This window comes from Typopeltis vanoorti, chromosome 23 (genome assembly GCF_054136105.1).
Source record: "Typopeltis vanoorti isolate ZY-2024b chromosome 23, IOZ_Tvanoo_1.0, whole genome shotgun sequence".
Taxonomy (NCBI): Eukaryota; Metazoa; Arthropoda; class Arachnida; order Uropygi; family Thelyphonidae; genus Typopeltis; species Typopeltis vanoorti.
In genome coordinates, this window is record NC_143571.1 from 28,101,150 (window position 1) to 28,115,907 (window position 14,758).

The following is a 14,758-nucleotide window of genomic DNA, read 5'->3' on the forward strand; positions in this document are numbered from 1 at the left end:
TTGGGGGGGGGATCATTCTGATTCAGGTTAGGCTGACATAAAAGGGCTTTGAAAAGGCATTCATATTTAAAACTGCTTCTATGGAGAAGATGAGCTTCATCCCACCAGATACTGTGTTTAGTGTCAACACTATATTGTGCCAGATCAGACTTTTGAGGTTTCAAGTATTCGATATAATATTGATGCTCATTAATTTTTTTTCCACAGAATGGCCTGTCTGTCCAAAGTATGTCAAATTACATTCACAAGGAATCTAGTAAACACCAGCTAATCATAGAGGTGACAGTTTGTCTTTTGTAACAGGTGATAAATTTTGTTGTTAGGAAAATGTGGAAATAAGGTGATACTTCTTCAGAATTCTACCAACTGGTTCAGAGACACCAGGAATATAAGGGATTGGACCCCTATTGTCTGTTGATAAATCCTTAAGTGTTGGAACACAAGAGTCAGTTATCTACTGGATTTGATGAGGGCTGTAACCATTTAATTCCATTAAAGGTTTGATAGTGAGAAGTTCTTGTAAGCTTGAGGGAGAGGAGCATACATATATTATGTGCTCTATCAATTAAAGACTTGATAACACCAGTTTTTTTGAGAGGTGTGATGAGCAGATATTTGATGAATGTATCTGCAGTAAAGATAGGTTTTCAATAAACACTGGTTGACAAAGTACTGGAGGCTGTACAAGTTGACGAAATGTGATTCTAGCATGATGGGACACCAGCCCATTATAGTATTGTAATACACGTTGTCTGGATGAGCATTTCCCTCAACCAGTGAATTTGTTTCTAATGTCAATTTGAGTACTTGCCTGATTACCAGATTTTCCTCTCTGATTATCCTTGGAGCTGCAGTTTAAATTCTCATACCCTGAACAACATAAACAGAAAATTGGTCATGCTTACACATAAATTTACAGTTTATGTTTTCAACTCTTAAGTTAAAAACACTTTCAGTGTGAAAAGCATTCTTTCATTGCTCCATTCATGTATCATGTCCTTAATCAGGCATCATTACATGATATCATCATTCTTCACCACCCATTTCTGCTCTCATACCTCTCTCTCTCTCTCTCTCTCACAGTTTTTCTTTCTTACATTTCCTGCTTACCAAGTACGAGTTCAGGGTTCAAGATTTATAGCATTATTCTGAACTCTTTTCCATATTGGCTCTCTCTCTCTCTCTTTCTCTCTGAAATCTCTGTCGGTGTGTCATGCAATTGAACACCTCCAGTCGTGTTCACATTCCATCTCATGTGCATCACTGCCTGCCAATTCAGGTCTTTGATCCCTCATTTGAATTTTCTGCTTGCATTCTGTATGTTACATTCCTCAGTCTATATAGTTACATGTTTGACATTCTTACACTTATCTCCTTCTCTCATAGACTACTCATGTCTGAAAATTTATACATTTCACATATACTACATCATGTAAAATTATTCATATAAAAATTGAACAAAGGACTAAACAGCCACCTCCATTACTATGCTACTGCACACTATTTTAGCAATATACAAAAAATATACACTGGAGCTATAAAAATATATGCAACTCATGGCACAGATGAGCATGTATTATTGTGTGTGTGATGTTTTAGCATCAATTTCGCACAGGATAAGTTTCAAAACCTGTGGCTCATCTGTGCTGTGAGTAGACAGCTATCTATTAATATTAATTTAAAATAGTATTGAGTAGTACTCACCTGAAGAACATTTATCCTTTTAACAGAAAAAAATTTTTCTCTTATAAAGGCACTCTCTGGAGATTGTGGTTTTCTAGCAGCAAATCTTTATGCAAGATCAATATTTGGGGAATATGCTTTAGCGAATGTTAGTATCGAGAAAAATCCTCTTAGTGAAGATGCTCCTGTAACTGGACACATTAGGATCAGGGCAAAAAGTCAGGTAAATGCTTAGATCATAAGGATTGCATACTATCATTGGATCAGTTGCACCCAAACTTGGTTTTGATTATATAAACAGTTTCTCTCTGCTTTTTTGCATGCATCTAAGATTCATGTTACTGTTTATTATAAAGTTTATTTATTATAAATAATATAAAGGTTTTATTACTAATTGTATTCCTAGTTGCTGTATTGCTTATTATATCTGTAATTTTCCCAGTCTTTCTAAGACTGGGAAAATTACAGATATAGTAAAAGGAAAGTTTTATACAATCCAGAGTATAAAATAATACTTTGATGTTTCTTTGTATCTGTTCTGATGCCATTTTTGTTTCATCATCAGTTTCCTGATATGTACCCTCAAGTAGTGTTCATGTTACTATGATAGCACCGCATGATTAAGTTTATATTATTAATAATTTCCTATCAACAATTTTCCTCCAAATTAGCCTATTACTTGTCAGCACTCCAGTATTATCATATCTAACATGTTGTTCTTCTAAGACACTTCTAATGGAATCTTTTCCCTGCTATTTTGGAATCAAATACTTGTTTTGCTAATCTTTTCTCTTTCCCATTCTGTTCAAGTGACCATATCACCTTAGATGAGTCCTGCTCACACATTCTTGAATGTGAACAATGTTAAGGTCCTTCTTTCTTAATGTCTTCATTTTTAATAGTTGACTCTGCCATTATGCCATATGTTCAGGTTCCTGATTTTTCTCAAAACTCCCATATCTGTTGTCTCTTATCTGTGTTTTCCTCTAAACTGTGGTTCAGTACTAGCAAAGGGATTATCTTTCTCACTAAACCACTCTGGTTGTCTCTGCAATGGCATATGACCCTCTCATACATGAATTTTTATGTTCATTTAAAAAAAAATACGAAGGCATGATACAGTACCATTTAATCTTACAGTGTTACCATGAATTCATTACTTTTGGAAAATATTTGTCCTGTTTATTTAAAAAATGATGTCCTCATCTGAGGACACATTCACTAACGGCAACAAACTACAGACATATTTCTATGGAAACGAGTTCAAAAAAAAAAAAAGAGCTAACGTCTTTTATTCCCTTATAGGAAGTAGGTGAGGCCTTTATACCCTATCTAGCTTTTGGAGACTGAGTGGGCAGTTCAATCTCCACCGGTAGCCAATCAGAGATAGCTGGCCCATGTCTATCACTAATTACAGCAGCCACCGATGAAGAGGCTGGCAATCAAGTGCTGCCATCTCTTGGTTCCTAACCCTATCAAGATATGTTACTGTCTGAAATAATGTGGGTACTACGGTCGATTTTCTTGAGTTTATGAGATAAAAAACTTGAGTTTCCGGGAGGAAAAACCTGCTTGCCTGTGCCAGAGATCGACTAACTCAGGGGAATCGGTTGAAGAAAGAAAGGCTTAGAAAAGTTCCTCCAGTCGGTGACTAGACTTGAACTTAAGTCTGACTTCGAGCGACCAAGCGCAGAGGACACAAGCACCACTTCCACTGAGCTACACAGGCCTTCCATGGAAATGACTTAGACTAAGGAATTTATTTTCATTGAAAGATATTACAAGTATGACAAAACAGATTATAAACAATTTATAATTTGCTGAAACACTGCATGAATGATCAAAATTTGGATTACTTAGTATATACAAAAAAGTAGAACAGTTAGAATTTGCAGTAGAGCTATGTAAATCAAGAACAGTCTTATTCTCTTTGCATCATTTTGTATGGAAAGACTGAAAACATTCTGGACAGATTGGAACCTCACATCTACCACAGATGTATCTTGTTTTACTCTTGCAGTGTACATCTCTGCTACAATTGGCATTAGCACCCGTTGTCTTCTTTGGGAAGTGTCCACCTCCGTCAGAACATTTATCGTGTGGCACAGATGAGTTTTGTGTTTCTTTAGTGCTGGTGGTGTCTGATTTGAAGGGCATCCTCATTTCTGTGTACCTAGCTGAGCTAAACCTTGATATATCAAAGTTGCCATTGAATTCCAGCAAATCCAGTTTTTCTTTTCTTCCCATTTCCAAATGATCCGTGCATTACAATGGTAAATGGTAAACATATGGTAAAAATTCTCATATACCATCGTTTGTTCCTGGTATCATTTCGATACAAAGCCACAAGAGAGTCCATAAGGTCCACTCCACCCATATATTTGTTATAAACAGCTATGCTGCGAGGTAGTGGAATTTCAACATACTTTTTTTTTCTTTACGGCTGAACTTCTGACATACACTGACAGTCTCCTTTCCGAAGTAGCTAGATACCACATGTACTATTGAGTTATCAACCCATCTAGTGACAGTAATGCCATCAGAGGACGTGGTAACTGACATATTTCCTCATCCCATCTTCTGCAAATCCTTTTCATTTTTAAGTTTCTTGTCAGCACCTTGAAGTCGATTTATTTTGCATGTACCCACATAATAAATATCATCTTCCTTTAGTTTCTTAATTAGGGGGATGCTCGTGAAGAAGTTATCTGTGTATACCTTGAAGTTCTTAACAGCAAGACCATAACAAAGCCTAAATACTACATTTTTACTTGCACTGAATGAGTCTGTATTTTGTCTTCCAGGATCTGTACCTACATAAAGATCAAAACAATATACATAGCCTGAAATGCCTGCCCTCACTCACATTTTGAAACCCCATTTTTTTGGTTTCTTATGTGAGTATTGTTTGAGTTGTGAACAGGGGTGCGCCAGTAGTGTCCGGTGCCTGTGTGCAAAACTTTAGTTGGCGGCCCTATCCCCCCCCCCCCCTCCAATAAAAAAAAAAAAATCACTTTAAAAAAAGTTTTTTTTAAGTATTTCCTCCTCTTTGGCACCTGTGTGCATTGCACATATGGCCGGCATGCCCCTGGTTGTGAACATCCCTTGAATGGAATCATCTCATCTACACTGAAATTCTTCTGGGCTGACAGCAGCATGGAATGTTTCATGAAACTTTTGCAGCACTGGTCCTATACATATTGCTTTGTCTTTATTGTTGGTAGGTATTGTGTCTGAATCAACAAAATGCAAATATTGCCTTATGTCCTCCCATCTGTTCACTGACATAGCATCAGCTATAACATCTATGCACAGTCCATGTTCAGAAGACTGATGCTGCCTTACGCATGGATATTTTATGTATGTCATGACAAATACAATTCCAAGGTAAATTTTGAGTTCAGTGACAGTAAGTACTAAATTATCTTAGCCTTTACGGCATGCATACAGATTAGTTTGTTTCACAATTTCATCCATCAATTCATCTGGAAACAGCTGTGAAAAATAATGTACAGGGCTCTCTCTGTGAATATTTACTTGGTTTTCCTCTAAACTGTGGTTCAATACCAGTAAAGGGATTATCTTTCTCACTAAACCACTCTGGGTGTCTCTGCAATGGCATATGACCAGCAAAATCCAGCTCATATTTTGCACTCTAGCTGGACTTTGAATGTTGTGAGTCTGACCAACAGGGGAAGGACACTGAACATCACTGTCTTCGCTTGAACTGTCACTCTCTGTAGGATCATTTTGTGGTTGCTGGTTTGTAGGATCATCATCAGAATCACTCGGCTCCAAACCATCTTCAGATTTCTCCAACAGTTTTTCAATCTCCTCTTCAGTAAGTCTCTTGTGGTAATAGGCCTATTTTTATGCCTGATGGACCTGGCTTTTGGTTATCCATCTATAAAAGAGATGATAATGATAATGCCAATTAACACACTTGCTATTCATTTATCGTTGCAAAAATAAAATAAATAAAATTATAAAAATATTGTACAAGAACTTTCTAACCTCAAACTATTTGCCGCATAGATTACCTTACAAACATATTGTCCTCATGTGAGGACAGTTTGTTTTCAAGTTCATTTTATGAATACAATAATAAACATGAACAAATTAAATATTCATCTACACACTTCATCTACAAGATATAACAATACATAAAACCATACTAACCTTTCCAGAAGACTCATAAAATCAACAAAACAGCAGCTTTTCATCTCCTCCTTGATACCACCATGCACTGCAGAGAGATTGGTATTCCTGTAACTCTGAAACTCCTGCAATCTGGTGTGGTTTCTAAGAACACTTTAGTCTCCCCAGATGAAGACTACATGCATACAGTAGCACTAAATTATGAATGAATAATTATTATGAGACCCTTAGCATGAGGGTTAAGATTAAAACTGGTTTGAACACTTATCTTGTATACTACTAGTTTAGTGTTTTGGCTAATTTCTCTCCTATTCCATATAAATTTATTCAACTGGAACCCCACCATATCAACTTTGCTTATTCTGTTGTCTATTTCCAGATTTATATTGCCATCTTCACCAAAAAAAAAAGTGTCTAAATAGCTGAAAAAGTTTACTTGTTCTGTAGGCTCTCCATCCAGAATACAGCTGAAGTTTTTCCGTGTGTTTCAAGGCTATGTTTCTGCCTATTTTCAGTTTTTTTTTTTACTGATTTTCATGCCAAATTTCTTACAGCTGTTGTTCAACTTAGAGACTCCTGGAGACTTGATCTGGGTGTGTTTAGGAGTACATCTTCTGCAAAAAATCTGTTTGATATCTTCAATTCTAATATCAGGTTTAATGCCACCTTCTTTCATAATGTGATTCATATAATGTGAATCCTTGTCTTATACCTGATTTTATATCAAACCATCTACCTGTATTTCAGGTACCTGCTCCATGTGAGATTCCAGTGATGATACTGGCCTTTATCATTCTTCCTCTTTTTCTTTGCTTTTCTTCCCATATTCTTCACTCTACTTCTGAATCTTTGTTATCCCATTTCTAGACTACCTTCACTGGATCCAACATCTTGCTGCCATGTTTGCCATGCAGTGCAACTTGTGGATATCCAGAAAGGGGATCCTGGTAGTCTCTCACTACCTCTGACTTCTACTCCAGCTAGTGGGCTTGTCTACAAGGATCAAGAGTGCTGCAGTAAATATCCATCCCCAAGGGACATGGCCCAAGGCTTGCTGTGGTGCTTGTTTAGCATCTGGGGGTACCCTGGTGTTCCACTCCTAAGTGCAGTTATTAATTGCCTGTGAGTAGGCATCCACACGTGTGACTTCATGGTGGTTGGGGAGCTTGGGTAACCAAAAAAAGACTCTTAGGCATTTTCAATTGTTTCAGGGGCTCTGACATCCCAACCAAGTAACAATATACCATTGATACACCTTTCAATCACAGAAATAAGAATCAAAAGACATGATACAGTACAAATGTACCAGCTTTTCTAATCAACCATGCAACAAGTGAAAAAACCCAATAGGAAAAATGTCATCTTTCATTGAAAAGGGTGTAGAAAGACTGGCCAGTTCTCTCAAAACAGTTAAGAAACTATGATGAAAAGCCAAAACGGCTATTTTTTCTGGCGAGGTTGATAAGTTAAGGGGATAAAATATCAAGAATAGTGAGGGAGCTTGCTCCACCTTTGCAACGAGTTGCCATGGTGTGGCACTACCAAGTGGTCACTTACGCTTGGATCTGCCGACAGTTCGTCGGCATGAAACGTTCAGATCGTAGTTTCGCTTACTGGCTGAAAAACAATAAGGGATTTTTATCTCCTTAACTTATCAACCTCGCCAGAAAAAATAGCCGTTTTGGCTTTTCATCTTAGTTATAATATGTTATAATATAATATAGTGACACACCTTTCTGGCAATCGTATAGCAAAAGTATGTAAGTTCTTTTCACTTAAACTCTGATATTCTAGGTCTAGCTACTCACTGATGAGACCTCAAAAAAGGTTGAAACCAGTCTGGGTAGTGACCTCTCCTCATAATGTAAAACAGTACTACATCTCCTAGGAGCTGTGTGTTTTTACATTATGAGAAAATATCAAGAATAGTGAGGGAGCTTGCTCCACCTTTGCAACGAGTTGCCGTGGTGTGGCACTACCAAGTGGTCACTTACGATTGGATCTGCCGACAGTTCGTCGGCATGAAACGTTCAGATCGTAGTTTTTGATCTTAGTTTCACTTACTGGCTGAAAAACAATAAGGGATTTTTATCCCCTTAACTTAGTTAAGAAACTATGTTCTGGCAATTGTCCTCATAGAAATCCATCCATCAACAACATTCTGAAAAATACTGAGATCTGCATCAGTGGGCGGAATACCAATAATAGTTACACCCCATGGAATGCTCAATTCCCATAGAGAAGTTATCTCAGAATGGAATTTCCTAGATCTTCCTGAAGAAGAGATATGTTCAGGGGCTGACAGGTATTGAGGTGCATCCTGATCTATAGGAATGGGCACATAGATCCAACCAGAAACATCATCCTTACCTTTGATACTCCTAAGCCTCCAACATCTGTTAAAGCATGGCCTTAATTGTCCTGTTAGATTGTACATCCCTAATCCACTAAGATGCTTCAAATGCCAGAAATGCAGACATGCCCAAGCTGCCTGTCATTGCTCTGCAGCTGTGCCTGATGTCGTAATAAAGAGCATAACTGATCTTGCTCTGCTAAAAAAATTAAATTGTCAAGGAGATCATCCAGCATACTCCCGTGCATGTCAGAAGTGGAAAGATGTGAAAGAAATGCAAAAAAGAAAGCTACCACCATGCTTACTCTGAGATCCTCTTACTGAGAAGGTAACAGTTAAGAAAATCTCAACAATAAGAGGGCTGTTCAATAAGACCATGCAAAGTCTAAGAGATGACGCCACCAGTACGTATCAAGGTTATTTTTAGTTACTGGCAACTGTTGGAGGATCACACACAGAGTAATAGATCTATCAGTCAGATAGATCTATTACTCTGTGTTTGCCCTTCATTTGAATAGATCAAGTACCATGATTTGTAAAAAAAAAATAGATGAGAAAGAATTTCCTGTAGTGATTAAACAACATTACTTTTTGAAAGGCAAAATGGCTCAGGAAACCAAAGCTAAGCTTGATAAACATTATAGTGAGTCTGCACCTTCGATGAGAACAGTTTATAAGTGGTTTAGTAACTTTTGAAGTGGCCATATGAGCAAAAGTGACGCTGAACATTCTGGATGCTCTGTTGAGGTCACTACTCCAGAAATTATTGAAAAAATCCATGATATGGTGATGGAAAAGAGTGAATGTTCGTGAAATTGCTAAGGCTGTGGGCATCTCAAATGACCGCATACATAATATTTTACATGAACATTTACATATGAGAAAACCGTCTGCAAGATGGGTGCTGCGTTTGCTCACACTCGATCAAAAGTGTCAACATGTGAACTCTTGCAAGGATAACTTGAAGCTGTTTCAACGGAATCCAGAGGAATTTTTGTGTAGTTTCGTAACAGTGGATGAAACATGGATTCATCACTACCAGCCTGAGACCAAGGAACAGTCAAAACAATGGGTTGCAAGCAGGGAATCTGCACCAAAGAAAGCGAAAACCATTCCTTCAGCAGGAAAGGTTATGGCCACTATCTTCTGGGATGCTCATGGCATAATCTTCATAGACTTCTTGGAAAAGGGCAAAACAATTACCGGAGTGTATTATGCATCTTTGCTGGATCGTTGAAATAAAAGAAAAACGACGCACCCGCTCACTCTTGTGACTGCAAAATTGTTCGATTTATGCTACGAAGTCCTTTCGCATCCCCTCTACTCTCCAGATTTGGCTCCCTCGGACTACTATCTGTTTCCAAACATGAAAAAATGGCTGGCAGGAAAGAGATTTTCATCAAACGATGAGGTGATTGCTGAAACAACTGCCTATTTTGAAGAGTTGGACAAATAATACTATATGGATGGGATCAAAAAACTCGAGCATTGTTGGACTAAGTGTATAGACCTCAAAGGAGACTATGTTGAAAAATAAACGTTTGTCCCAAAAAAATTGTTTTCTTCATTTTTGCATGGACTTATCAAACAACCCTCGTAACTTAAACTCGCATGCCTATTCGACCATTTGTTAATTTCACCATATCTGAACTTTATGATCGTGACTGTTTCTCTGTTGAGCACATCAATCACATGATGTACTGTCCCACTCTGAAAATGGTTCAATTCAATGAGAACTCGCTTGTGAAAAAAAAATTATGGCAAGGTTATCACTTAAAGACAAACCAATACATCCTTCTACAGAAAAAAAATGGACATTTCAGTATCCACTGAAAGCAACTTCAACTTACCCAGTGATCCTGGCACATCCAATGATGTATTAGATAGTGTTCCAAGGGAAAGAAATGGGCACTGGCCATCCATGCTTCCAAGATTCAAAGAGAAATATAAACTTGACAAGGGTAAGTCCTCAACTTCCCAGAAATCAGACAAGTCTACAAAACCTAAACAATATGAAAAATTTTACAATGGGATTGTCATGAGTTTTTTTCAGAATATCGATGATATCAAGTACCTGCTGCAAAGACAAAAACTTTTTGTTTCTGTCTACATGAAACTTATTTAAAACCCCAGTATGGATTCTACCTTCAGGAATACCACTCTGGTACACAACGACAGAACTGGAGATGGTCCTGCACATGGTAGAGTGGGTATTCATGTGGATGGTCATACTCACTTTCATCATGTTATATTCAGGCAATAACAATCTGGGAAAAGTAGCTATAGTATTCAACACTAAATACAAGGTTAATCATCTTGAATGGCAGGCAATATCAAATAGAGTGATGTGGTCTCAAAGAAGGTTCTACTAAGGTTGAGAAATTTTTTGAAGCTTTAGGAAAGCAAACGACACAATGAAAAGGGAAAAGTTGGGCCTTGTTGGGGATCTAAATAGCAGAGTAGGAAATGATTGTCAGACATACAGAAATAATTTGGGAAAATTTGGAGAAAAGAGCAAAGCTAATAATAATAATGGCAAATACCTTTTGAATTTCTGCTCAGGACATGGACTGGTTATTACTAGCACAATGTTCCAACATAAAAATGTGCATAAATTCACATGGGGAGAAGAGGCAAGGAATAAGAAAAGTCTCATTAACTATGTTATTGTTTGATAGTGATGTTTTTCTCACTGGTGCAGGACACTAGAGTGTACAGAGGATTTGAAATTTTAAGTGATTACCATTTAGTCTTGAACAGGATAAAATTGAATTTCATATTGAAAAGAAGAACATGTAAGAACGTTTTAAAGTGAATAAAAGTTGAGCAGCTCTCAAATGTGAACTGTAGACTAAAATACACAAACATTATAAAAGAAAAAAAATTAATGAGTTTGAGAACAGAAACCAAACCTTGGAGATTCAATTCAGTGGCAAGCCATGAAGAAAACATTGATTCAGCCAGAGAGGCATGTGGATAGAAAAATCAGAACTCCATGGTGGATGCAGGAAGTTAAAGAAGCAGTGAAGGAAATGAAGAAAGCATGTTGAAAGTTCCTTGCAAATAAGTCAGCTTGTACTCATTGATTATGAGAGAATACAGAGACAAATGTAATCATAGTGAAGAATTTATGGAGACACTACACACGTTAGAACCATTGCTTTACTTAACATTAAGAAAGTAGCATTCAACATATCGACTTCTGTATCATCAGTAAAACATACGTATATACAGGATACAAGCTACATGACACTGCACTATACAAAAGCAAGATGAATCATGTTTGTTAATCATTTACCCTAGTCTGACCTCTGGTAGTGAAAACTAAAAAAAATGCATCAAACAATTTTTAAAGTCCTCTCAGGCTAGGGCAAATGATTGATTAACAAACATTTAGATTCATCTTTTGTATAGTGCTGTGTTGTGTAGCTTGTATCCTGTACATATGTATGTTTTCCTGATGATGACCTCAGCACAGATGTCAAAACGTCGAATGTTACTTTCTTGATGTTAAGTTATCATTCTTTATGTGTCTCCATAAATTCTTCACTATGAATGCTGGCTACCATGTAATCTTAAAAGAAAGAAGAGACAAATGTTAGAAAGCTTACACTATGTAAAACTAGCTAAATCAAAGTCTTGGGAAGATTTTGGTAAGAACATAGAAAATAAATATCAGGAGGTGGCAAAATATTCTGGAGGCTGATGAAAAAGCTCAAAAATCATTATTATTATTATTACTTGACACCTCCAAGGAGTCAAAAGACTCATCGAGTTGGGCACCTACTCTATCTCTCCATCTTTACCACCCAATCCACCAACTACAATGAACCTCAACTACCATCGTCATCTACACCAACGCCATCTACCGTCCACCACTGCCACTAGCATTTTCACAGTCAATCGCAAAAATCCATGCCCACGGCAGGATTCTAACCCACAGCCTTTTGGCTGGAGAGTGGATGCGCTAACCACTCAGCCAACCAGGCCGGCAAAGGCTTAGTAAAAGTTCCTCTAATCAGCAACTAGAATCGAACTTATGATGCTCTCTCTTCAGGTGATTTAGTGCCATGGAAAGCACATGCCATCTCCACTGAGCTATGTAGGTTCCCAGGTGGGCACCCTCCCAAGTACTAACTGTGGCTCACGTTTGCTTAACTTCAGTGATCAGACGAGAACTGGTGCTTTCAAACTGATCTGTCTGCTGATTGGTTTGAAAAGGAATTAGAGATAAAGGTGACATGAAAACTCGAGAAAAATATATCCTTGATGTATGGAGTAATTACTTCAAAAAAAAATTGCTAAATGAAACAAACAGTGAATTTTGCATAGTGGCAAAAATCACTCAGCAGGCATGCAATCAGGAATACATATCCATACTTGATGTAGAAAAAGCCATCAAAAGCCTGAAATGTGGAAAGGCAGCAGGATTAGATGACATTCGACTAGAAATGCTCAAGTATGGAGGTATAAAAGTCTTGCAGTGGCTGCATTGCATAGTTCAGAAGTCCTGTACAGAGAGGGATGATTGAAGTAGAGCTCTCATAGTACCCATATATAAAAAAGGGAAATAAAACAATGTGAGAATTACAGAGGTACTTCCCTACTGGTGTTCCTTAAGGAAATTTATTTAAAATCCCAGTATGAATTCTACCTTCTGGAATATCACTCTTGTACACAAGGACAGAACTGGAGATGGTCCCGCACATGGTAGAGTAGGTATGCTTGTGGGCAGTCATATCTATTTTATCATGTTCAGCTTAATACTGCTCTAGAAGCAGTTGTGATTTGCTTGTCTGTTGGGTTTCTAATCACAATATTTCTGAATTAAATTAAACAGAACCCGATAATTTCATAATGCAACTACCTCAGCCCATACTCCTAATGGATGACTTTAATGGACATAACACTGTTGGATAGCACCAACATGAATAGATGAGGTCGTATCATTGAGCAAATGCTCAACAACCATGACTTCTCACTTATAACTATCTTCCACATGCGTACCCACACTTATTTGACATCAATGAAAGCTATCATTTTCCTCTTATCAGCACTTTCTTCACAGGAACCATGTCCTAAATAGATGCCCATGTGAAAAATGGACTAGGCTGACTAGAATACATGTTCCCATCTTGCAAAATTTAATACTGAAGCAGTCAGCCAGGCACCTATTAATGAAGAAGTGAAGTATCTCACAGATTGTATTGTCCATGCAACCCACAGTCCAAAAACATCATTCTGATTCCACTCCATCCAAAGTCTTGTTGGAACTGAGTGCCAAAGCCAAGAAAGATCAAGATAGGACATGAGATATATTTTGAAGATATTCTATCACAACAAACTTAATAGTATTTTTAAATATTCTCAGGCCAAAGCACATTATGCATAAACGTTAGTCAAAACAATCCTGGATTGAATTTACATCAATTAATCAAACAAGTTCAAAAACTAAATGGAATAAAATCCGGAAGATGAAAGGTATATACAGAACACACTGTTTCTGTACCTTGGAACATAATGAATGTATTGTTGCTGATCCCAAAGCTGTTGCAGACACTTTGGAAAAAAACTTTGCCAGGATCTCAACGACAGTCTCTTATCCTCCTAATTGTTTAATTTTGAAAGCACAACAAGAGAAACAGCTAAGGTTTTGTACCAAAGAGAATGAGTCATACAGTGCATTTGATCCTGTTTACATCCATTATGAGATGATAAAACACCTCCCATCTTCTATGGACCTTCTCTTACTATACAGCAGAATATTTATAGAGGAAGAGTTTCCAGACTCTTGGCATAAGTTGATCATCATAAAATATCATTGGCAATCAAGGATCCAGCCCAGGTCAACAACTATTGTCCCATTGCTCTGACTAGCTGTCTCTGAAAGGTCTTGGAAAAAATGGTAAATGCAAGGCTTCTCTAGTACTTAGAAAGCAGAAAACTTCTTTCCAACGCAGTGTGGCTTTTGTAGACAACTGCCATCAACCCGGTCCATTTGGTCTGTTCAGAAATCCGAATAAGACACTTTTCTGAAACGAGAACATAGTTTCAGTGTTCTTCGACATGGGAAAAGCCTATGACACAGCCTGGAGATATGGTATATTAAAAAAATCTGTTAGGGGATACTTTCCTGTTTTTACTAAGAAAAACAGGAAAGTATCCCCTAACAGATTTTTTGGGAAGTACGTTATCTCAGCCATATCACCAAGAAAAGGGATTTGGGGTTCCTCGGGGCTCTGTCTTAAGTGTGACCCTCTTTGCTATTAAAGTAAACTTCATTACTGAACATTCCTCGCACAGTAGGTGATTGCCTTTATGTCAATGACTTCACAATTTACTATCACTTCTGTAACATGAGTCATTGAAAGCAACTTCATCAAGCTATTGATGTGTCTCTTTATGGGCTCTTTGTCATGGATTCAGATTATCTGGAGGAAAAAAATATCCCAATCCTGATTTAAGAATAGAACAAACTGTTATCCCCATAGTTCCAGAGGCCTAAGTTTTTGGGACTCATCTTGGCCTCTGGAACTATGGGGATAATAGTTTACACATTTGTCA

General features: G+C 37.5%; 1 protein-coding gene across 2 annotated transcripts in view; it reads left to right on the plus strand.

Moving 5' to 3' along the window:
* The window catches only part of betaCOP (coatomer subunit beta), a 304,925-nt gene that overhangs the window by 275,665 nt on the left and 14,502 nt on the right, over nucleotides 1-14,758 (plus strand). For both annotated transcript variants that reach the window (XM_090413127.1, XM_090413129.1), the window contains exon 21: nucleotides 1,754-1,906. In XM_090413127.1, the coding sequence (XP_090269253.1) occupies nucleotides 1,754-1,906 (153 nt within the window). The remainder of the gene's footprint in view (nucleotides 1-1,753; nucleotides 1,907-14,758) is intronic.